This window comes from Protomyctophum parallelum (assembly GCF_964188405.1).
Source record: "Protomyctophum parallelum genome assembly, chromosome: 22".
In the NCBI taxonomy this organism is placed as follows: Eukaryota; Metazoa; Chordata; class Actinopteri; order Myctophiformes; family Myctophidae; genus Protomyctophum; species Protomyctophum parallelum.
This window is the reverse complement of record NC_139714.1, coordinates 8,175,157-8,201,344: the sequence shown is the minus strand read 5'-3', so window position 1 is coordinate 8,201,344 and position 26,188 is coordinate 8,175,157. Positions and strand designations below refer to the sequence as shown.

The 26,188-nt window shown below is 42.4% G+C and overlaps 2 protein-coding genes across 2 annotated transcripts in view; one reads left to right on the top strand and one right to left on the bottom strand.

Moving 5' to 3' along the window:
• Positions 1-7,082, bottom strand: part of xpot (exportin, tRNA (nuclear export receptor for tRNAs)) — a 29,724-nt gene extending 22,642 nt beyond the window's left edge. The window contains exons 1-7 of the mRNA XM_083758029.1: positions 6,962-7,082; positions 5,766-5,919; positions 3,750-3,832; positions 3,188-3,244; positions 2,960-3,029; positions 1,872-2,090; positions 458-642 (exon numbers count right to left, since the gene is read on the bottom strand). Coding sequence (XP_083614155.1) covers positions 458-642; positions 1,872-2,090; positions 2,960-3,029; positions 3,188-3,244; positions 3,750-3,832; positions 5,766-5,852 — 701 coding nt within the window. The 5' untranslated portion in view covers positions 5,853-5,919; positions 6,962-7,082. The remainder of the gene's footprint in view (positions 1-457; positions 643-1,871; positions 2,091-2,959; positions 3,030-3,187; positions 3,245-3,749; positions 3,833-5,765; positions 5,920-6,961) is intronic.
• An 841-nt stretch (positions 7,083-7,923) lies between these two features.
• rpl18a (ribosomal protein L18a) lies at positions 7,924-11,192 on the top strand. The gene is made up of 5 exons (XM_083757544.1): positions 7,924-7,986; positions 9,227-9,406; positions 9,701-9,830; positions 10,608-10,717; positions 11,062-11,192. Exons 1-5 carry the CDS (start codon positions 7,969-7,971, stop codon positions 11,152-11,154), a joined length of 531 nt encoding a protein of 176 aa, XP_083613670.1. The 5' UTR covers positions 7,924-7,968; the 3' UTR covers positions 11,155-11,192.
• Positions 11,193-26,188: the final 14,996 nt, after the last annotated feature.

Genomic DNA, 26,188 nt, shown 5'->3' with positions numbered 1-26,188 from the left:
CTAGTCGCTAGCACTGTGCGCACCAAACGACATGGGCAGGTGCTCCTTTGAGTACTAGCCCAAAATAATAGTGTACACCACTGAATATAACGCATAAAAGCATAGTGTAAAATTGCTCATCAAAATTGGATTAAAACTGTCAGTGTTTATCGATATAAAGTAAACCCAGCACAGAGAGGTGTGCACACCTTATGCCTTTATTTAGGCCAGGTGCTGGACGTCAAGGCATCAAGGCGAGAATCAAGGAGAAGGGAGAAACATCCGCACAATAGTTTGGAGCTTAGGACTTACTTTATTTTAAATGGCAAAAGCTGCGACGTTTCGACCTGAACGGCAAAATAGGCATAATAATTTGCCTGATGAAGACCTGAGCGAGGTCGAAATGTTGCAGCTTTTGCCACCATGTCGTTTCTCCCTTCTCCTATTGATGATATAAACCCAGCAGCCGGTCACTGACCGGTCGTTGGCGATGAGGTTGAGGTCTATCCAGGAGACGAAGGCTCCCACCACCTCCAGACACTGGCAGGTGAGCTCTGGGTGGGACTGCTGGTACGCCTGCAGGATCTGGAACCAGGACTCCACCAGGTTGGGGATGCAGCGCTCTCGCATGTTGTCTTTGATCAGCGTGTTCCTGCGCGTCTCCTGGGGAGGTGGGAGTATAAGGCTGTGTTGATTTTGACTGCAAAATGTTTATTTAGTTTTAGTTGTAGTCTTTTGAATACATTTTAATTCGGTTCAGACAACTCTGTAAACGTAATGGAATAAGGCAGATTTAGGGGCCGTCCTGTCAACTAAACCAGTTAGTATTTATACCACAGTCCTATGGATCTGATCATGACAGCATGGGTTTGAATCTGACCGGTCTCATCTAGTGAAGGAGAAATGCTTTCAACGGTTTAGCGCAATGAGGATGAAATCTTACACGCACATTTGGAATCCCTCTTTAACTTCAGTGAGCCATAACAAAGCCTATATACTTAGTTGAGAAGGGTCCCCCCCCACAGGGGTCCATACATGGCCCACTCTTTTCCCACTACAATACATATCCTCTACAAGCTTACAATGCACCATGTTGTGAACTGGTAGATCAGCCATTTTCGACCAATGTTATGCCTATTATGACACACCCAGAATATGGACACTAGGGTTCTTGTTGTTAACTTGTGTGTTACATCACATGTTCACTATTACTGTAGCAAGTAATCCCAACATGCATAGTACACTATCTAGGTTACTGATAGATGCTACCATACCAAGTGTAAAAATGTACATTTTACATGAGCGCTTTGAACATTAACTTCGCTGACTTGGTCACTGTGCTGTGGAAAGCCTTGCTGTAGAAATGGCCTTAGAAAAGAATACTTGCACTGGAATTGGGTGGATCTGGAGAGAGTCAATAAGTCTAAATCTACATCGTTTGATATCATGCGACATCAAACCTTTATCGTTTTGACAATGGAATGCCTTCAACCTGGTTGGGTGAGAGTTCTCCGCCCCAGTTCTAGATTAGATTAATGTTAACTGCCTTAAGTACACTGGTGACTGGTGAATGAGATAACAGTACTCTTATTTAACCAACAATATACCAACAACAGCTAATAATAAAACTGAGGGTGCAACACATTGCCTAGTGGAATCAGCAACTCTCAGTCTGAATAGAAAAACAAGGAGAGTACAAGTGAGTTTTCAAACGTGATTTAAACACAGGTAAGGTTTGCGACGCTCTAACATGGGGTGGAGGGACTGGAGGCTCATTCCACAGTTTGGGCGTTCAGCCTTGTTGGTTGGACTTTAAGAAGTGACTGGTCATGTGAAACAAAAGGAGGCAGAGAAGCAGGGTAGAGATAGATATGGGTACAAGGGAGTCTTGCCTCAGCTGTATGGAGGACATCGCGGTCGACCACCTCAGCATCGATGGCCATCAGTGTCCTCAGGTAGACGTCCACACCATGGGGGTTGAGCCCCACTAGGGACAGGATGTCAAAGAAGAACTTGGGCCACAGCGTCAGGTACTCCATGATGAACGTCAGGGCGAACACTTGGGCCGCCTTGTTGCGGATGAAGGGCTTCTCCGGCTGGGCGTTCATCAGCTGGAGGTTCAAATGGTACAGGCTTTAGTTCTGACACAGACAGTCATTAGACCGACAACGTGCCTCAAACCCTAACCTCACCATAACCGCAAGCACGGGAGCAGCGCATGTTCGAGCACTAACTCCGACCGCTATTCCCGCATGTCGACTAATGCTCCGTCGGAATTACCATCGGATCCCGGTTTAAAGGCACGCAAGGAAACTAAATACCTTAATCCGTTAAGATCTGATGGAGATTCTACAGTTTTCTGAAAATAATTGCAATTAGTGGTTCACAAACCTTTTCATGTCAAAATGATATGAATTTGACCACGGACCCCCATCTCTAAATATTTTGCTCCAGGGATGCCGGACGCCCAGAAGAAAATATTTTAATTAAAATATTCACTTTGAAAGAATATATTCAAATATTTGCACAAATGATTGTGATTTTTCTAAAATAGCAGATCTACAAGCTCGTAGAATGGCACAAAGTGATGCGCTATCAACTTGTATAAATGTATATCTGCTATTTTCGAATAGCCAAAGTATAAAATAATGCTTTTTTTTATCTAAAATCTAAAATGATACAGATGCTTTCCCAGGAAATAAATTCCTACGTACACATTTTTGTTCCAGCCTGGCAATATTTGTACCACATTCTGGAGTTGATTAGATATTTGTTTTTAAAGATTTGTTTTGAATACCTAAAAACAAATTGTCACTGTACCATGCAAATAACGCATGTGATCGCAGCAGTGCACCATTTAACACCACAGGGAATAAGCTTTAAAATTGCAACGCCTCATCAACAGTTGAGACAATTATAAAGATGTATATTAGGAATAGCTACCAACAAATAAAATAAACAAAGTGCACAGCCACTGTACCTGGCACTGGAGCCATTTCATCAGCGTCTCTCTGATGAGCTGCTGCTGGGCAGCACTCAGACCAGCATGTCTAACAGAAACAAATTGCACATGTGAAATGTTATTAATTTCATTCAGTTCAAGGAGAAATGACATCCAGCAATTGGGGCGGTACTCTTCTGAACTCACAATGTGTTTATTACTGCAATGTTGGGTCTATTTCAATGCACTGCTGTGCGTTTTGCTTACCTGTACTTGATCTGATGCTCCAGCACTTGGAAGCAAAAGAACTTCACGTGGTCGTCACTACAATAATGACAAACAACCCCACATGTTCACATGATCTGGAAGCATGTCATTACACTGATCTAAACAATCTAATTGCATGATACATTTGTATACATGCATTAACCACATGAACCCTAGTGCCCCGGCCTACATGAACCCTAGCGTGCCCATTCTGGCCTGGTCAGTCATTCTCTGACAATAGCCGACCTACAAGGTCACAGTGTGGTACAGCGAGCTCATATGTCGGCTATTTTCACCAAAAAAGGTTTGGTGTAAAGTGGGAAAAAGGAGCTGACCAAGAAACGTAGTACTTCGTTGACCATTTATGGTCAACTAAGTACAGTATATTGGGGTTTAATTGGTTATTATTAAACAGAACCAATTGATTATCGGCAAAAATAACTTCAAGCTACATTGACATTACGACTCACAACACATTCGTCATACAATTTTCAATAAAATAGTCAGCATGGTGGAGTGTTATCGGGGTTGGGAGATAAAGAGCTAGTGCAGCTGAACTCACTTGTAAATCCCTTTGGCCAGAGCCTCTGCACACACTTCCCAAGCATCTTGGGACTCCTTAAGCTGCTCAAAATATGCCATGGCCTGAGGAAACAAACAAAAACAGTCACAAGGTGAATCAGGCAAACAGACGAGAGAAATCAAAGCTGGACACAGGGAAACAAACCTGGGCAACACTACAATGTTTGACTTCGCCTCCACATTCTACACACACACACACACACCCACACAAATCACAGTGAACAGAGCCCAAACCTGGGGGACAAACTTGTACATATTAAATCCTGTGCTGACTCTGCTGAGCACAAATCTATGATTTCAAATAATATAGTGAGTGAACATTACAGATCGTTCCAAGACTACTTTAGAGATTTACTACGGATTGCTACATATATTTTGTTGTCCACAAAGAATCCACAATAAAACAAATGGAGGTGACCTAATTTTAACACCAATTAAATATTAAGAAAACTTAAACATTTGTGAATAGTAAACCTGAACTGTGTGTGAGGCACTTTAAAACAGAAAATGCATCAAGTCTGTGAAATGAATCTCAGACTATTCCAATTTACTAAATTTGCTCAGCTAGAATAGAAAAATCACACCCGTGTGAAGTGAGTTGTGCAACTCCGTGTGGGGGTCCCCAGAAGTTCCAGACACACAGGAACACTTGGTGGTGAAAACCAACCAAACGCTATTTCCGTGCTCGGACACAGCCAGCCAGGGACACAGCCAGTCAGGGACACAGCCAGGGACACACATAGCTGTCTATAGGAGTGATTGCACCACTCAAAAACCTCAAAATAAATACTGAAGATATAACCATTACATGTTACTGGTTCAAAGTTAAAGTGGAGAACACTTTAACAAGTTCTCCATTATAATAGAGCATGGAGGATGCAATGTGTTCATGTCCACATCAAATATTTCAAAACAGACCTAACTTCCTGGAATTTCACCTGGATTGACGATAATTTGCAGTGTGGGATGAGGGTTCTTTACTATCCCCAGATATTTTATTACAATAGTAGAATTCCATGTTCCTTATCAATATGTATCTAATCTCCATAGCCAGACAATCTGGGATCTCTGTTTTCTGATATGTCTGGTGACAACGATATTCAATGTAGTTGCTAGAATAGCGGTGAGAACAGTCACAAACATATCAAAATAAAGGGTAGTGGGTCGCACACACCAAGACTGCAGTTCAAATATAGTTTATTTCATATTTGAAGCAAATGGACAAACGTTTCTAGCCGAAATTTGTTTCAAATATGAAATAAACTATGGACATTTAGAGCCTTTTATTAGGTGCTAAAGTATACAGAAAGAACATCAGTCGTTCTTTCTGTATACTTTAGCACCTAATAAAAGGCTCTAAATGTCCGTGCTGCTCTTGGTAGCCTAGGTGTAGATCTCTGATCGTCTGGCTACGCAAGACTAATCAATACCTATACATTCCTGCCATCTACCATTGTGCCACCAGTGTGGGCCTTGCAGTTTGAGTGTCTGCCCTGAGACTGGGAGATAGAGGTTCAACCCATGGCCTATTCATACCGAAACTTATTTAAAAATGGTACCCAATGCACAGCATCGAGGTGTGGGTTAGGAACCGGCAACATACTAGCATCATGTCCATGGGGTGTACTTGTAAATCAACATGCTAAGCTAAGGCAACAGGACTGCAGATAAACTCCTGACCTATGGGCCACATTGGTTCCCAAGATGATTTACTTACTTTATCTACCATTGTGTCATTCATTAGTTGAATAATTGAATCAAGAACTCACATGATTCAATTGAAAGAAATGGTTTGTGTTTCTACTGGCAATAGCGTTGAACCAAATTTGAATGTTCTCATTTGGTAACACTTTTAAACCCTATAGATCGCCTATTGTCATTGTGTAGATAGGCGATCTACACAAGCACGACTATTTCCCCAAAACAGGGACGCCAGGGTTCAATAAGTAGTTACATGTTCCTGTCTAACCACAGTGGAGATGATTGACGGACTTACCCGCTGCCTGTAGAGAGCATCTGCATTGGGGTTCAGCCCCAGCAGAGCTTGCTCGTCCATGACTAAAGCAATAGACTGGCAGGCCATTCGTGTGTTAGCTGGTCTTCAATGCAGGTTCAGTTCTCTCTGCTACCATCAAGCAGATTTCATACATCTAGCAAACCAAAAGAAAAATATACCGGCACATTTAATTTCATACAATTTTCACCTCAGGCAGTGACAGGCACATACCCGTCTGCTTTTCGGTATCCGGCACATCATGTACATCCTGCACATACCCCTTACTAGATGTTCTGCTTCATAAGTCATGAATACCTAACTACCTGTAAAATACATATACATTTAGCCTACTATGGTTGAATATCTGACCTGTTTCTATCCCGTTTTCCATGCTTTTTCATTCTACCTCTATATTATTCCCTTTCCTGAAAAACTACAAACTATGGAGCTTGTAACACAAATAATTTTACCCACATGCGAACATGTAATGTGACAAATAAAGCTGATGCCGGATTCCGAGTCATACTATTTTGAATTCAACAAGCATTATTTCAAAAACACTTTTCAACAATATAGGCTGAAGTATGTTGTTGATATATAAATTACATCCAGGATATATTAAGGGCACAGGTGGGGATATTAATGTGTTAAAGGACGCCATCCAGATGATCCAGCTGATGTGACAACTGACAACAGTGGGGCCTCTTATGACACCCTGTCTGTCTATGCTGAATGAACACAAACAAATGCAGTTTGTTGTGGATGGCCCCTGTGACAGTGCTGCATGTGAACAATACAGACTGACACATGAGCTCAAAGAGAGTGTAAAGGTGATGCAACGTAGGAGCAACGGTTTGATCATATTATTATGTTGTTCACATATGGTTGTTTTTTTGACCAAAAATAACCCTGCCATGCATGAACAAAATGTTGGATACATCCTTAGCGAGGAGGCAACAGCCACGTGTATGATCTGACAGGGTGGTCGAACCACTCCTAAAAAAAAGTTGACACTGACTGCAATGCTAAAGACCAGGCAAGCCTACTAATGCTAAGTTGCTAGCTACCGTAGCAATCACATCATCATCATTGTGGTGGTTGGGGGGGAGAAACAAAACAATCTCGCGAACAACGGTGTACTTTTACGGATACAACTAGAGACGCGACGGACGCAGGGCACGCTGTCGACAACTCACCTTAATCGCATAAAGTTTTATGCCATTTTTATGCCACTCTCTGGTCAGTTAATTCCAGAAATCAGTGGATGTTGCAGTCCGTGTGTGAAAGCGACTGTGCGGCGTGTCCACAGAGCGGAAATAGGAACCATCGTTGGGTCAAGCCCACCGGAAGAAATTAACGGTAACATAAAGTGGGATCCCATTCTATCCCATTTGCGTTGCAGTTTGCAAATCCGGTCTACAGCGGATACAGAAGTAGTGTGCGTAAGTGCATGTTTTGTCTGTAGGCTATGTGCTAATTGCCGGATATAGTAGGCGGGCTACAGATCGGATCTGAGCACTGTCTGAACAGTAAGTAAATAGAAACCCGGCTTTTCATGTACCAGTACCGCTTAGACTGGTGAAAGCGACTATATATTAATATATACTCTAAGCCTTAGAGTATAAGCCTTAGAGTATATGGGTCATATATTAATATAATACTCTAAGACCAGTAACAGCGGCGTAGTAATGTGTGCTAACGACGTGTGTGTGTATATATATTGTTCTACAATAAGCCCGTTCATATTTTTTTATTCAATTGCTCAATGTTTTCAGATTTTATGTAAATTGCAAAACAAAATTTAAAAATTAAAAAAATTATCAAGGAATCCAAAACATTGAAAAAGATTAAGAAAGAGTTATCATTATGTTTTCGTTTCTTTAACTACTTTGTTTTACACTTGACTGTGTGTGTGTGTGTGTGTGTGTGTGTGTGTGTGTGTGTGTGTGTGTGTGTGTGTGTGCGTGTGTGTGCGTGCGTGTGTGTGTGTGTTAAAGTTTACAGTACAGACTTGCTTTTTAAACAAACATGTAGTGTACTCAGTGTACTGTCTGTACTGTACAAAAAATGAAAACATTTTGATCGAGTTATGTGGCGGTTTAAGTTGAAAGACCTCTGTGACGTCACGTCCCTTTTCTTCATTACATGCGCATGCTCCGCCCTCCAACTTCCTCTTTTACTGTGGCAGCGAGCGAGAGACACCATGAAGGCGTCTGGGAACGTACGTAAAATACATTTATTTACCATTTCAAACCGTTCCAATGCAATATATCCGAACCAATTCAACGATTTAACATGATGTTGGGTTGACATGTGTGTTAGTATGGCGTATGAGAGTACACCGTGCCGTGGAATTACTTGAGAGTTGAGCCGATGCGTTAGCGGCTAGCTAGCTTACAACATGGCGTCCGTCTGTGTCGTGCGGTGGAGAGCCATGTGGACCACACGGCGTCCCTATATGTAAAGACGGACACACGGTCTTACAATGTGACACGCTGTCAATCATAAAAGTGATGCAAATGGAAGTCTAAAAGTATGTCAATGCAAAGATGACTGGCATTTGGCTTCTAAATGGTACATCCCTTATCCGTAAACCATTGTTGGCTGCCTCATCACTACCATTTTTGTACTGGCTAACGGTGCTAAGCCTGTCTATAAAATAGCTCCTGATATTACATGCTTTGCCATTTGTGCCATGTATGGGAAGGATTTTAGTGGAGGGATTAATCTCGACATTCTATTTGGAGGGTTCTGTGTACTCTACCAATAATAGTTTTCTGCCACTCGTCAGCGTTTGTCATCTAGTAGCGTGTCCATTTCAAAGGTGTGGAAGAACCTATTTGGTAATCAAACAAAATACCTGTTTACACGATATTTACACGGACAACATTCCGTCTAGGGGCCATGTGTCGGCTTCCTTCAATTAGCAAATTGACAGGCGTGTTTATCTGCACACGTGCAGATAATTCTGAGATTGATGATCTCAGATTTATTCTGCAAATTTAGCATTGGTAAAGACAACTTTGTCTTTACCAATGCTAAATTTACACAGGATTTCATAGTACAATCATAAAATGCATGTAGTCTAAATCTTAAACTAATATCAACTCAAATTCATAACATTCTAATGTCTGTTTTACTGTGAGTTACTTGATAGTTTTTTTTTGTGCATTACTATAGAAAAGATGACTTGACTAGTTACACGTATCGGTAGATTTAGGTTGCATGATGCACCCAAAACCCAAAGATTATGCCAAAATAAATGGCCTGATCTTGCCTGGTGTGCTGAGATGAAACTATGAACCTTGTCGCCTTTCTCTGATGCTACAGTGCCATTGAAAGTGAATTCAAGGTCCAACATGTTGACGCCTCCTTGCATATTATTGGGTCGACGCATAATCACCAATGAGTCCACAACGATGTGATTTTTAACATGACCTCCTGTTTGTGCTCATTTGCAGCTTAGGGAATATAAAGTCGTAGGGCGTCTCCTGCCCTCTGCCAAGAACCCCGCTCCTCCTCTGTACCGCATGAGGATCTTTGCCCCAAACCATGTGGTGGCCAAGTCCCGCTTCTGGTACTTTGTCTCCCAACTGAGGAAGATGAAGAAGGCCAACGGCGAGACAGTCTACTGTGGCCTGGTAATTATTCTCAAACACCCAAACTCTTATGGTTTGGGTGAATCCGTCCAACTTTTAAATATTGATATTGTATCTCACTCAATTCGTCAATGGCACACGCAACCCAAAGGTCATTACTATGCTGTGTAATGCTCTTGCCGTGTGTGCGTAAATGAAAACAATGTACCTTGTCGCCTTTCATCAGCTCACATGTTAATGGAAGTGAATTCTTGGTTCAACATTGTGTAGATGTTCTAGCAGTGATTCACTAATCTTTGGACTGATATGTGACCCTCATCCATTGTCTCCCATCAGGTGCACGAGAAGACTCCCCTCAAGGTGAAGAACTTTGGCATCTGGCTGCGTTATGACTCTCGTAGTGGCACCCACAACATGTACAGAGAGTACAGGGACCTGACCACCTCTGGGGCTGTCACAATGTGCTGTAAGTATTGTGTAGCTAGCTATAGTCTTTCTTTGCTCACTGACTACGCCATGTTGGGAGAAGTTTTTGTTCCAAAATGCTTCCATTGTGTGGCAAAGATGTACCAGTTGTGAGCAGTGTTAATCTAGCCATGCTGCTTTCTAAAAGCAAAAAGGTACCAATGTTAAATTACTTGCAAGAAGGGTAAAGGACATCTAATGACAAAACTGCACCTGTTTGTGGGGGATCATGTCTGGACATGCCACAAAGCTGACGTTCACCCTGACTGCCTGTCACAAAAATCACCAACTTTAAACTATTCATACGTTTACAATAACATCCAGACGATAGCAGACATTGCATTAATGCAGTAGACTAGACTGTTTATCATTAATTCTGATGACTGACTATTTTTGGGATCTGGTTATCTACCTTTCAACTTTCAGTGAAATTGGTGCTCAACACTTGAAGTCGTCAATGGCACACGCAACCCAAAGGTCATTACTATGCTGTGTAATGCTCTTGCCGTGTGTGCGTAAATGAAAACAATGTACCTTGTCGCCTTTCATCAGCTCACGTGCTAATGGAAGTGAATTCTTGGTTCAACAAGCCAGTACTTTTGATTAGCAAACAGTAATGGCGCAGCCCTACTTTGCTTTACAAGTTCTTCGCATATGTAGACTAGTGTTTCTCAAACTTGGGGTCCCTGGATCTTACACTAGTCAGTTGGCTGTAGTTGCTCCTTGGTCACCTTGTCTTGGGACATATTGTTCATACTTTTGTCTTGTTTCCTTTTAGATCGGGATATGGGTGCCCGCCATCGTGCCCGTGCTCACTCTATCCAGATCATGAAGGTTGCGGTCATTGCTGCCGACAAGTGTCGCAGACCTGCCGTCAAGCAGTTCCACGTAAGTGTACACACTCACTATCTGTACATGTAGTGAGGAATATTGTTAGATGTGTTACTGTTTATGTGGCATTCTCACTGTTGAACGCGGGTCTCTCACTGGACTGACTCTGTATTGGTCAGGTCCGGTTTAAAATCCCGCCAGATAAAAGCCAGCTTCCTCTTCCAGATTTCTTGTTTTTCCATCTTCAAACCTGGCGGTCATGAAACTGGCAACATACAAATAGTTAATAGACATCTGTGATGATCTTGGCTTCTGCTGTGCCATGGTGGCATTTGATGCAAGCAGTGTTTAAGTTGCTACTGTACTGACCCCTTTCTCCTTGTTGACTTTTCTGCCTGCAGGACTCCAAGATCAAGTTCCCTCTGCCCCACAGGGTTCTTCGTCGCCAGCACAAGCCCCGCTTCACCACCAAGAGACCAAACACCTTCTACTAAAGGAATTTGTGCATTTTCTGTTTTCATATTGTGCAAAATTAAACATAGTCACTTGTGGAAAAGAAACGTTGTCTTATTTGGGTGTTGTGTCTGAAATGCATAGATGGATAGATATGTTTGTTGTGGAAAATTTGGGAGTTTAAATTTGTACATTCCTCTTGTTAAATAATTCCCACTAAATGTGGATACTGTAGATGTGCATTTAATTTACGGTTGGAATCTGTTTGGTTAGGACCTTCACCATGGAACTGCACAGACTTCTGACCAGAGTAGCTCATTTAATTTAGAAGTTGGCGAAATGTATAGATTTATTGTCCCTGTGGGAAATCTATTGGACAAAGCAAGTTTGGCCCTGGGGCAATGTTTTTTTCTAGAAAGTTAGGATGTCTGCACACCGTTCTTAAGCTCCCAGTAGTATTTTATTAGGATAAGACCTGCATGTATATATTTTTTAAGCACCCCCAGTCAACTTTTTGGATCCATTTATCTATCTTAACATTTTAAGCTTGTATAAAAGCATCTTTATACTACTTTTTGCTCTTTCATTGAAACACCTGCCTTGCCTGTGATTCACTCTATAATGGACATTATAGCCTATGCTGGGACTGTCAGATATTGTAAATGTATACAATTTGCCATGCTAGATATCACAAATCCCCCAACATTTGTAACCTGTTGAGAATCTTTGCACACATACAATTTGATCCAGGTGGAGTAATTGATTAAAATACCCATTAAATGTTGACATGGGTTTATAACCTTTACTTTTATTGTCTTGTATTTATAAATCAGCCTTAGAGGCAGTAAAGTATTTTTTTTTGCAATGTGACTTCTCAAAATCAACCTCGTCACTAGATGTCAGTATTGAGTCATGACAGCTTGAACATGCTTCACGTGCAGTACGCTGAATTGTAGATGTTTGAGCGTTGAACCTCATGATGGCAGCATTATGTAAGGCAAGCTATGTTTCTTTTGCTGACAACGTGTGTATCTGTCAGACCAGGGTCAACATTTTAACAAGTTGACCATGACCAAACATTTTATTTCTGGGGAGATAATTTGTAGCACTAAGCAGTATAGAGGGTATGCATGTGACATCAAACCTGGAAGTTATGCAGGAATGCCTATTGAGTGGCTAAAAACGACTTTCTGGCCTTGACAGTCCATGCATCCAAACAGAAGTCATATCTGATTGCATTAAACAACATTAAACTCACTTTGCATGTTGCTTTGCCACTCGATGTGCCATTCACTTTAAGCATGTGCATACCCTCTATTGCCAACAAACCTTAATTATTTCTTGAATAACAGGACACTTTTTCTAAATAATGTTTTGGGGCTTTTTGACTTATTGATAGATTAACAGTAGCTTGACAGGAAATGGGGGGGGGGGGGGGGGAGACGCAGCCAAGGTCATCGGGACTCGAACCCGCAACACACTGTCAGGCTGGATTACCAGCCTAGGTCACTGGACTGCTGTTCAGCCCAGGCCACAGTGACAGGACACTATTGTTATTGGTTAATAGCTATTAGAAATGTATAATACATTTGTTAGGAATATCCACAGGTTGACAAACTACTAGACATAGCTATGCTAAACATCCATAGGCATTCTACCCATACCCCCTTTCCCATACCCCCTTTGTTCATTGTTCATATACATTCAAACAACTCTTCATGTCACTACTCAATAAATCCTTTCAGTGATATACAGCTCACAATGTGCAAAGTTGCCACATGCTGTGAGCCTGTAGATCTATTATTTTTAGCAAAATGTTAACGTTTCAAGTGGTGGTGATAAATAGTCTCGTTGATGGGAAATTAACTTGATGCTCTCTGCAAATCAATTAATTTAACTGACATGACATTTATTTGGTAATAATTTAAGTTGTAATATAACCGGCCCCATTATTCTCCATCTAAACACTAGCTGTATGTGTTTTAAATTAACCGACTAATTGATGAGTGACTGATATAGCCTACAGACAATCGGAAGCAGGCTCATCAAAGTCTCCATTATATTCTGCATACCGGTAGATACAAAAGAAAAACATTGGGTTTGGGATTGCAGCAACACTGGTTTGTGTGTGTGTGTGTGTGGGGGGGGGGGGGGGTTAAGCGGCTGCACACCAAAGTAGGTAAAAACCTATGTCGTTATTACAAAAATGATGATCCACGTGGTGCCCTTGAGCAAAGCACATACTAACGTAATTCCCATTTCCCAACTGCTTCAGCTAGAAGAATGTACAAATGTAACCCTTTGTGGGTTCATTTGGTTCAATTTATACACTTAGTTTCAAAGTTAAATACGGCGGGCATAGCTCCGCTAGGCTAGATGTGAATGTGCATGAAAGCTAGACATATAAATACAGCAAATACACGTTGAATGAATTGGACTCGGGCCATGAGGTTTGTGTTCTACTACACTTATGTCATACTGGTTCAGGCCCTCTCATGGTTCAGGCGCTCGTTAAGGCTCTAAGTTGGCCTCATTATTAGGTAGCATGCTGGGTGTGGGAGTGGTACCAGTGAAGTTACAAGCGCTGGTGGTAGTGGTGGTACCGGTACACTGCATACAATCTGAAGTCCTCAGTGTTCATCTAATTGAGAGTGTAAAAATTGAGTCTGAGAATGTACACACAGAACACAGGGTCCCCTGTGGTTCCATTTGCACACTCTCAGACTTACATGAACACTTTAGACTGTAAGTACAGTATATGTGAAAAATAATAGTGGGTGGCTAGAGACAGAAGCTCACTTAATGTTGGAAAAATATATTATTTATTAATTAAACACTAAAATCTTTAATGGACTTCAAACATGAAAATGTCCCATAATAGGCTGACCTCACTGAACATGACTTCAACTTAACGCAGCAAGAATGGGTCTCCGAGCGACCATTGTGGCAGCATGAGCAGCCAGGGGTGAGATGGTCAATCAAATTCTAATATACAGCCCACATGTTTATGGACCGGATCGAACGATTACTCCTCGCGCCGCTGCAACATTTTCCATTATTTGTGAGCGAGTATTTAAAACGCACTTCTGACAGGAAAAGGGTTATAGCTTCAGAGAGCGATTCCGTACAAAGGAGTTCAGTGTGTATTACGGGGTTTCTTTTTATTAGTGGAATTAAAACATTGTTTGGAATAAATTTAAATGTTCTCGAGTTTTCGGGCTCTCTTACCATGGTTCACAGAAAGTTGTGCTTCCCCGTGGAACTCATTGTGAAGCTGGGAACCGAGAGAGCCGAGAGGTCATTAAATATAATTGGCTATGCTTTCAAATAGTCTAAAATGGTTAAAATAGACCCTCTCTGCACATGAATTGTGGAGATGCTGATGGCTCTCATGCTGAAAGCCGGCCAAAAATGCGTTGGCCTTTAGTGTTTTAGCATGTTTAAAGTATTTGAGGAAGTCAAATACAATCAATTTCATGGTGCATACAACGGTAATCGCCTCCGAGGCTTAAAGAATAAAGATATCACAGTTTCGGGAGGTCACGTTTGTTGTTTGTTGTGTTTCCTGGTGACAGGTTTCAAAACCAAATAAAGCACCACAACTACGATCTCTTCATGGAAAGCTTAACCTGACTGAGACGTCATTGACAGATTCTGAGCAGGGAAACTGAATTTGTATCAGACATCAGACTCTAGCACCTAGCGCTGATGCTCCCGGCCAGCAATTAAGCACATGCATGGACCCTAGTGTCCCTATTCTAACTGGGGCAAACATACAGCAAAACTAACAGATCTACAAGCTGACAAAGCTTTCTACACCGGTGTAGAAAAATGGAGGGGAACAATGACCCTACAGGTATATAAATTAAGTTACCATTAACGCTAATATACAGGCCAATTAAGGGTCTATACTCTATAGTATAGGCCGCGTTACACAAAATATGTTGATATGCTGAAAATAGGCAATCTACAAGCTCACAAAGCGTTGTGTTGCGACGCCTGCATCCTGAGGTTGTCGACAAGAACTGCCAGCAGAGGTCAACAACGCAGTGGCGGTGACCAACCGACCGAGCATCCACTAACAACTCAGCCGCTGCTTCCCGCCGCCAAGGATGACTGGTGGTGCACCACGTCAATTAACGGCTTGAACGGCCAACCTCCTTTACCACCACTTGTCTTCGCCAGCACTATGCCATACAGAGGAGGTCGTCAAGCTATCATGATGTTATAGTACAATGGAGAGTGCTCACCAGGCATCCTACCTGGTCTTCAACCAACCAAAATTCTCACATGTCTCCCCCCTTCTCCGCTCCCTCCATTGGCTCCCGGTTACTGTCTGAAGACTGATGTTGGCCTACAAAGCAACCAAAGGTATGGCACCCCCATATCTTCAAAGTCTGATCCAAGCCTACAAAATTGTAAATTGTTGTCCAAGTGACCAAGTCCACATGGTTGGTGGCTCAATATAATGGCTGGTCAAACAGTGAGACAGACGGCTGCTCATATCATATGGCACTGACCTCCAGCCAGAGGAACCTGATGAGCTGTGCTGCTCTCCCAGCCACTTTGGAGTAACGTTTTGGACTTTTGGGCCACCCACGCTCTCCAGGATGCATTTGCCACATAGTCCTCCTGCTGGTCGAACTGCAGACTGTGACTACTGAACCAAAAAGGTCCTACCCGTAAACACAATCCCTGGCGACAACAGTGCCATGAACCAGGCCTGTGAGTACTGCTACTGCCCCGGTTCCCGGGGGCATGGGTGTAAGCGCTCGACCCATCCGAGAAAGAAGAGAATCGGGTGAAGATGGAGAGACGGACGGTCAACGCTTATTTTCCTCGTCGAAGTCGACTACTCTCTTTCTAGGGGAAACCGGGTGGCTGTAAATCAAGGTGAAAGTTCTACTTATACACCCACTGAGGTGTGTGGGGGGGGGGGGGGGGGGGAGGGGGGTTAGAGACCATAACTTCTCATACTGCAACTTCATATCCAATCAATCAGGTTATGTGAGGTTATGGTGTCAGCAGGTTATGGCTGAACTGTTGATAGCTGAGCTAGCATTTGCTCGCTTCCCTTTTCTCCAGACCAAACAAAGTATTTTTGGTGTGTGTGTGTGTGTGTGTGTGTGTGTGTGTGTGTGTGTGTGTGTGTGTGTGTGTGTGTGTGTGTGTGTGTGTGTGTGTGTGTGTGTGTGTGTGTGTGTGTGTGTGTGTGTGTGTTTGAAACATACTCTATTTTTCGGTATTTAAGGAAACAGAGGGGAAGTCCTGTCCCTACGCTTGGAGTGGCCACACAGCCCTTAGTATTATTATTATTCAGATTGCTGATTACGGAGCCACAGTGGTGCGCTCCAGTTGCCCTGCAGGGAGATATACTATTCCAGGAAATCTTTGGACACTGCTGCTGAAATAAGATGAGCTTTCTTGTCAGCTCCAAACCACCACAGACAAGCAGAGCAGGTTAGGCCATGTTATTTTGTCATCTTTGATTTTCTGTCAAGATAAGGCCATGTTATTTTGTCATCTTTGAACTTCATGTCAAGATAAGGTGAGGTATCAGACTGGAGAATATGGATATATATATATATATATTAGTCGTGTAAAAAAATATATATCGATATGAATCGGTAATCGATTTTAACATTAACGATGCGACTACATCGATGCACGTGTGTCTGGATCGGTCAAAATAGCGTCTGCATCGGACGTTGGTTCGATAAAGTTGTGAATCGATATAATTCAATTAGCAGCGGGAAAAACACAGATGTACAAGCCCAAAGTGCCGTGCATTGTGGTGGGTATCATAAGCATGCTTATGACGCTCTTAACTATGCATCAGCAGCCAGCGACAGTCACAACACACGAGCAGCTGTATACTTTATTGCATAATTGCACACATCTGCGCTTTCATCCACGCTTCCATAGCAAATCACAGCATTCAGTGATTTGGGTGATTTGGAAAAGCCCCCCCCCCTCTACAGTGGGACACACACACACACACACACACACACGCACACAACAGGCCAACATGATGCACACCCGCTCGATCATGATTGGCGGAAGGCCCCTCTCTATCTTGATTGGATGAAGGCTGGGCCCACCTAGCCAAAAAACGAAACCTACATTTTTTTTTAACCCCAGGGGTGAACTGGGGACAGGGGGGAACTCCTTATATGGTCAGCACACTCTATAGTATGGAGGATTATCACAACAAAACAAAAAAAGAAGTGATATTTGAATGAAGTGAAATCACTGAATATACCTTTTAAAGTCTCCAAAGTGTGCAACGATTAGCCTAGCTCCCTCCTCCACATCTGCAAGTCCACATCCAGATCAATCCCACCTCCAGCGCAGCTGTGCCATGCCTCCCTACCTGCCACTAGTCCGTCTCTGAAGGCCTGACACTAAGAGCCTTTATGCCCTGTGGCTCTTGTGGCTTGAGGCTTCGTCACTTGGTACCCATGGAGAGCTGTTGGTCGGCTAGAGCCTGAGGGCATCCACAAAGCCTCCCTGCCACCCCAAGCCAATGGCCCAGGCCACAGAACAGTAAACCTGGCGCAGGCTGAGACCAGACTGTGGTCAGACCTAACCCCTCCTGCACTCGTTGCCCAAATTAGGACTCCCTTCCAGTGAGTGGAACAGTGTCCCTCTCAACAGTTGGTTAAGAACCCAGAAGAGGGCAGAAGAGGGCATCTGTAGTTTATTGTTATTTTCTTTTGTAAAGCGCCATCCACAATGAGCACTATAACTATAACGATAACTATAACTGCATTGTTCACCATTGTATTTTTGAGTGGTGCAACCACTCCTACAACCAGCAATGTCCTGTCCAGCATGTACCCGTTTATGTACCTGTTTGTGTACCTGTATGAGCATGAGTATGTGACTAAATAATAGCAGTAGGGGGCGCCAGAAACAGAGAGAGGGGTAGTGCTGTGTCTCTAATATGAGAGAGAGAGAGAGAGAGAGTTCACACGTGTGTGATTTTTTTATAGTTGTGTGAACTCCACTGTGTTGACTGACAACATGTCATTATAGGCAAAAACTTTCATAAATTGCTTGTCACAAAAGGACCCCAATGGAAACAAGCCAATAGACTTTCTTGGATTCATCCTTTTAGCAGACCTTGTATTGTACTGTACTTCCCTGTGCTGTTAAGTAATCAATCAATCAATCAATGCATTGTGAGGTTATCGGCTACTTTTGCATGACGCTGTCATAGGACATTTATTTTATTATGACCAACTTAAATAGCTGAAATATGAAGTTACAATATTTCTGCCCAACAGCGACGATACATGTATTATTGGCACTCCTCCTTTTTTTTTTTACTTCTATAAGTTTAAAACAAACAACATGCATATTATTTATTAACTGTCAGTAAAATTCTTCCCAGTTTCTTTAGCCAAGTCATGTGCACATTATCCATGCACTTCTGCATTTCTCATTTAGGGCTGTTTATTTGCTTTGGATGTTGAATATCATAGCCTCAGTTATTAGATCATAGATCATATACTGAGAAGAGATAGGCTGGCCACATGGTGTTGATAGTCATCTGTGCTGTGTGTGTATATGGCGTTTGCATGTGTTTTAGGGGAATTTCCACCGCAAAGCAACATTAAAATCAATTACCAGATCAAGGCATAGCTGATTAAGTATCCCTATGTGGCTGACCAAAGCCATCTCTGCACAGAAGTAGATTTGACTTGAGTAGATAATTGGTAGAATTGAGTATTTTGAATACCGTAACTGTTTTACCAATTTAGATGCCTACAAATCAAACAACAGAGAAACCAGCTGTTCATTTTTGTGTGTGTTGGATTATTGACTTTTGATCAGATGCCAGTGCTTAGCTTTTTTGTTTGTTTGTTTGTTAAAGCAGGACGGTGTAGAGCTGGATGTGAGCTATACGCTACTGTACTCTGTAACATTTCAGAGCAGCCTTCAGAGTGGTGCAGGCTGTCAGGCCAACTTGTCAGACCTGAGTTTATGGGTTTGGGAGTATAAAAGGACCTCTCGCTGCAACTTCCCATTCTCTATTTTTCCTCTCCTGAGGCGGGTCCTGCTCTAGACTTCCATTTAGGCCTAACCCTTTTTGTCTATAGTTTGAGTTACACTCTCGCATAGCACATTCCACACACAGCCTCACATTGCAGACATGTCTGACTACTCACTATACTGACATATTCACTTTGTTTTGTTTTTATTGCCATATTTGTTTAATTTTAGTTAAATAAGTATAAGTAGCCTTAACGTATACCTTAATGACTGCTATCTAGTGGTGGCTTAGAGCATCGCTTTTGCCACAAATGCAATATGATGGGCTTTTGGCCGGAAACCGCGGAGTCAGGAAGTAAAATCCTGCGATTGTCATTTAATACACCCAAAACATACTTTTGTTAAGTAAGCGAAATACTAGCGTTTGGATATACATCAGACGCAAACCAAGCTTGCATTTTGCTCTAAAAAGCAATTCCGAGATATTTACGTTCTAAGATGCTGCATCCCATAGCAAACATAAGTCAGCGGAAATGTAATTTCCGGTTTGTACCGGAAATGAAAACCGGAGCGAAACCGGAGTTTGATGATTAAAAAAGGTGTCATTAGGCCTCAGTGGCAACGGGGTACATTAAAGAAAGGCGTCAGAAGGTGTCACGTGGCACTCGTGAGTTAGCGGTTAACTCATTTGGTTAACTAATTTTGCTTCTTTTGTTAATATAAATTGATTATGGTTCACAAGTTCCTCAGCCGTTCCACCTCCTTCCCCAGTAACCCACTCACCCAACACTTTAGGGACTCTTGGATTGCTGCCCTCCAGAGACAAAGAGTTCTTATAATTGTCAGAGAGGGCCCCCCCAAACCCCCTCAGCACTAACAGTAGTAATGATTATACAGTAATAAAGTAAAGGTGATCATGGACATAATTAGAACTGTAGCATTTACACAAATCTACATACACAGATCTGTAGCTCTCATCTACCTTTCTCCCTTCCAACCAGTGGCGTATCTAGGAATTACGTTTTGGGCAGACAAGATGTGTTAATTGTCGTCTCCCTGCACACAATCGTAGCACTAAAGGTTTTCAAGGAGATATACCTGCCAGACGAGTAGGATACAAAGGCTGAAAGGCATGCATTTACATTCCAATGGGTGATTGAGGGTCACGCTCTACCGCAACGGCCAATCAGCTGTCCACTAATAGTTCTCAGGTCTTGTTTTTGTCCTCTTTTTTTCTCATTGTATGGATTGGATTTTGGCCAGGACAGAAATGGATTTGGACAGGCGGACGCCTGCCCTCGCCTTATTGTAGATACGCCTCTGCTTCCAACTGGCAAGGTTTCCGTTTGTCATATTACTGGCTGTCGTTCCTTCACATCATAAGACACTGAGTTGGAGCAAAATATGTTAGATAGGACCTTGACTTCCTCAACCTGAAACAGACAAAGGCAGCGTTTCTTTCACTGTCACGGAGGCTAAATTCCACTGACAATGTATGCAAAACCGAACACGCAGGGACCGGGGGAATTTATCTGGTGTTTATAGGAACCAGTTTAAGTTATAAAATTGCTAACCTATTGGGACGAAGAGCATGCTCTCAAGACCACCTCATCACACTGAATATCCTGTGCAGCTCTCGGCACCATGCTCACTGCTTTCAGCAACAAATCCAGCATGGAGCCACTGCTTCTGCAAAGCACTACTTTTTTTCTTTTTTACTTAACAGGCTAAAATAAAGGAAGCATTTATTCAGCTATTCAGCAAGCATTTATTCAGCGACCCCCCCCCCCCCCCCCCTTTACTTGTCTGTGGCAATGGAACAGTCACTATATTTTAGCCAGAGCTTGGCGCAGGGATGCAGTCAGCCATGCAGAGGCTCCCTGGACTCCACCACCAAGGACTTTGGCCTCAACCACCTTGAGTATCCTGTGCAGAGAGCCCAGGCCAGACATTTCCTTAATGGTAAGCCTGATTTACTGTAGGCCAGTGATTCTCAACCGTTTTAATTTTCAAGGACCCCCAATTTATATAAATCAACACGCTTGTAGATCGGCTATTTGCTGCGGCGGAGGATTGCATGCACATTCCCACTAAAACCGAGAAAGCCGAGAAACAAATGCCACTTGAGACTTTTCAAATCAGCCTCATGGTGGCGCTATAACTGGCCTATTCGTGATTTTACCTATAGGTAACTGCACCGATCTGTGTAAAACTTTGTATGCACATTTTTTTATATTACTTCTTCAGATTTTACCTAAATCTCCATCGGTACACATGATCTCTATAGTTACTAGATACTGTGCACGCATATTCCCACTAGGCTGAGGAGGAAGAAATGACTTTTCTTTTAACGCTCCTATCCTGGTGGAGACCTGTGTTTATTGTCTTTTGAGTGTTTTTAGGTATATTATCATGTTTTATTGTATTGGAGCTTCCAAGCATATGTTTTTCACATGTTTAGCCTACATAAACCGTCCGTCTAAGTGACATTAAAGTGAATCTGAGTCTGAAGCACACACTCATTCAAGGGAGCTCCAGGTCGAGCGTTTGAGTGGTGAGCGTTGTTTCTGTAAGTGACAGTCAGTCATATGTGAGCCAAGCCTTGTACACATTGATATTTCTCTCTTTTTGGTTCAGCATGGCGTTGCTGTCGGGCAGAAACCTTGTATCTTCATATATATGTTTATTGTTTCTTGATGTAAATGACTGCCCTAACTACTTTGTTGTACTCCAGTGTTACTCCAGTGTGTCTGAGGGTTTCATAAATATTTAAGCAATGAAAAGTATTCCGTTTTGGACATACAAGGTTTCCACCAAACAACAGTGACAATGTTAAAGGCTCTGTAGCTATACTCGCCTCCCTTCCACATCCCACTTTCTCTTCTCCGCTCGGCATCCTGATTCTCAAGCATCCAGGCGCCACCAGTAAGGAGTGATCTTTCTCTTCCTCTTCCATGACACAGCCAAGGCCCCTCACTACGAGCCTATGAAGCAAAGCATTGTAACAGATACCAATGGGCAGCAGGTTCAAAGTTCTCTCTCTCTCTCTCTCTCTCAAACGCGCACTCATTTTTTCATTTTCAAGTCTTTTTTTTTTGAGAACAGCTCTACTGAGAATAATGCTCCCTGTTTGTGTGTGTGTGTGTGTGTGTGTGTGTGTGTGTGTGTGTGTGTGTGTGTGTGTGTGTGTGCGCGCGTGCGCGCATATCCACCCCGCTCTACCACTTTGTTTAGGTGTGTGGTTCCCAAACCTTTTAGCTCAAGACCCAAAAGATAAATGAGATGAGATGTTTGCTCGGAACCCAACTCACAAGCACCGCGATGTGAGCTTGTAGATTAGCTATTTTCACTACATGTTAAACCTCTCTTTTGTTTAATTATGGAAATATTATGATTTGGATTTATGAAATACTTTTGAAAAATGTTGGAATTGTTTTCAATTAAAATGTTTGTCTTTTTTAAACATTTTGGAATTATATATATGTATATGTGTGCGTGTGCGTGCATGTAGGAAAAAAGGGGATATTTACTCACAACCCATAACAATTGGTTCGCAACCCAAAGATTAGACCTGACCCACTGTTTGGGAAACCATGGACTAGAAGAGGCTGACAGGCTTTTTCGTCAAGATAATAATTTAGATGAAAAGGGGCCATGCGGTGCCTTGGCTGTAGGTGTGGAGGGGTCCAGCTATCATCAGCCTCATCAAGAACGCTTGGCTACGCTGGATGGATGGCTCATAAAAATAGCAGTAATAATAAACTCTGTGTAGCACTTTTTGAGAACAAGGGTTGCAAAGTGCTTGACAATCAGTAAAGGCAAGAAATTGAGAGAGAGAGAAGGGAACGGGGGGGATGACAAACCAGAAAAGAAAATACAGAAGTAAAAACACATTACATCGAACATTTGTCTGTAGAAGCACGCTTTTGAAATTAGTTAGAGCACTTTGTATATAGTCAAAGTCTGTTTAACCACTAAAAACCATCTATTTAAAAATCTTAGAAAATAATAATAATAAACATGTGAGGGTTCCTTCATTTGGCACAACATATTTTCAGATAAGGGGATGCGGCGAAATACATATTAAATAAAAAGTCGACGTTCCACAGCGTTTGCTAGCCGTTGTTGATTACGTGCTGTTCCAGCTGGACGCTTATGAGATGACCCTGCATGGCCTCATCCAGTCACTTTCATGACTCTGGAGGATCTTCCATAGAAATCTGTATTATGAAAATACAACTTTCATCTGCTTAAGTATTGATGTTGAAGATATGGAGAATTCATCTAGATTTGCACGCATGCACGCACGCAGAAAATATAATTTCTGGTTGCACCCAACCCCTCTTTAAATCAACATTTGTATACGTTATTTCAGAATACTAACATTACTGCAGGGAAAACTACAGAAAATTGTTGATTTTAATATTTCATATCCAGGAATTCACGTTATAGACATTATAGTTGACTATCCATCTAACAAATTGCCACCACTCAAGTCAGCGCTTATGTGGGGTCCTGGGACCTCCAGGGGTCCTTGAGGGGATTCCAAGGAGTCCCCTGCAAAACGAGGAACTGTTTAAACGCTAAAACATTTCCTACAAGATTTTGTTGAGGTCCCTTGCACAAAATCCACAGCCAAATATACAGTATAAGCTTTTGGGGGTCGTTGTCCGTTGATATGAAAATGCTAGACAAACACTGGCTTTAAGTCCTGCTGGAATTATAGAGTGTCGCAGTCCCGCCCCCTACCAGGGCCCAGGAAATGATTCCCCGTTCATTTTCCTTCAAAAAGTATTTATTTAAAGACCTTTTAAGCGTCGTACAAAGCCAACTCGAGTTGTGAGAAATCATGACAACAAACACAATTGTTCGGGCCGAACAGATAATTAGAAAGAAGAAGAAAACGGCAGGTTACAACTCTTTTCTTCTTGTTTTTCTTCTTTGTAATTATTTGTTTGGTCCAAAATATTGCGTTTATTGTCATGATTTGTCACGACTCGAGTTGGCTTTGTACGACGCTTAAAATGCCTTTAAATAAATACTTTTTGAAATGTCTATGGGAAAAATGCATTGGGAATTATTTCCTGGGCCTAGCGTCGTCATGAAAGGGGGCGGGACTGCGACGCTCTATACTCTATAGCCTACCCTACAGTACGAAGTCTACATACGTAGCTGCGACCATAAAGACATCACATGCAATGTCAAATAAAACGTGCAATGTCACTCTGAATGAAAGTAAATGGAGCAACAATTTGAATATGCACCATAGCAATATCATTATGCTAAGACTGCATGAGCGCATGTCCAGGACAGCAGGGAAACAACTGGCACATTCTGCCAACGTCTTCAGCCCTGGGAAATAGCACCGTGCTCCATTTAAAGACAAATATAACAAACAGACGAAGAGCAGCTCCGGAAGACAACGTAATAGGAGGATTATAGCAAATAAGCCACACGAAAGACCAGCCAAAATAACAGAACAACACGGGAAAACTTACAGGGGGGGAAAAGTAGTTATTTCTAATGACAAATTTGAACCAAATGCTTATGGGTGAAGACGAACAATCAGACGCATATTTTGAAGTGAACACAAATGGCCAAGAGCTAACAGAGAGCAGGCAATTTGGAAGATGAGACCAAGTCAGGCCAGCCTGCCCTGGGGACATGAGGACCAGAGTATAGAGAAAGCACTAGACCTAGACTGATATAGCGGTTTTGCTGATATATCGGCCATTATTAGAAATGTTCTATTCTAATATTGGCAACTATTCACCCACTTCAAATGTTATCAGCACATTGGCCGTAATCAGGACCATAGATTTGAGTAAGTACTGACCTGTGCTCTATACTCAATGGCTCAGTATACAGTAGGTAGTTACTTATTCATTTATTTACCAGGGACAGTGCACATTAATCCACATGTCAGTTTTCACGTGCATGTAAATGAGTCAGATGAGTCATGACCTTTTACGCAGAGCCTGGTAGTCGATGGTCACTGAGGGGGCGCTTGTTTTACAGGCGACCGGATTAAGGTTGGTGAGGGGTCGGTTAAAACGACTGGATTAAGGTTGGTGAGGGGTGCGTTAAAACGACCGGATTAAGGTTGGTGAGGGGTCGGTTAAAACGACCGGATTAAGGTTGGTGAGGGGTCGGTTAAAACGACCGGATTAAGGTTGGTGAGGGGTCGGTTAAAACGACCGGATTAAGGTTGGTGAGGGGTCGGTTAAAACGACCGGATTAAGGTTGGTGAGGGGTCCGTTAAAACGACCGGATTAAGGTTGGTGAGGGATGCGCTGCTCCGTGCTTGCGGTTATGGTTAGGGTTTGAGGTATAGGTTGTCGTTCGGACCAAAGGTATGTCGGAAAGCATGGACCCATATAACACCGCCCTACTAGTAGTATAGCCGGCGCTGTAAAACAAGCGTCCCATCAGCGCCCATCAAAACCGAGGCAGTCATTTTGTGGTTCCACAGTTAGAAAGCCCATTCATTTTCCCCATTGGGATTTCTGAAAATGTTTATATTAATGATTTTAAGCTTAGAACCAACCATGGAGGCTCCTGATGAATCATGACCATAAAACGTTTCTGCTATGCTCTATAACTCTTTAACCGTAGGTCGTACAATCAACATCTTTTTTCCTCAGGATTCTTTGGATCATGACGCAACTTAATAGGCTCCGTTAGTGCCAGATAGAAAATTCTGCCATATTGAACTTTTGTCAAAACACACTTTTTGCAACTATTCCTACATATTTTGTCCAAAACTCACAGAAATTTGTACACTCTCTGGGGTCATGTGGGGTCACTCTCTGGGGTCATGTGATCAAGATATACGAGTCCGCATTTTCTCAATTCCCATTCCAATTGGTTAAAACTGCCTTCCAAAGTTTGCGGGCCCTGGGTAGGTAACCCGACCTGGCAGGGAGACCTGCTCCGAGGAGTACCATTTTCTAGTTTGTTTAGATTATTTCCTACTACAAACATCTAGGCGGGCAGTTGCAATGCACAGTGAGTTGTGTGTGTGTGTGTGTGTGTGTGTGTGTGTGTGTGTGTGTGTGTGTGTGTGTGTGTGTGTGT

Bases quoted from the DNA above. Each gene is read 5' to 3' on its own strand.
- rpl18a (XM_083757544.1), top strand. The intron at 9,407-9,700 runs GTAATTATTCTC...GTCTCCCATCAG, and splicing joins AGACAGTCTACTGTGGCCTG to GTGCACGAGAAGACTCCCCT. The intron at 10,718-11,061 runs GTAAGTGTACAC...TTCTGCCTGCAG, and splicing joins CTGCCGTCAAGCAGTTCCAC to GACTCCAAGATCAAGTTCCC.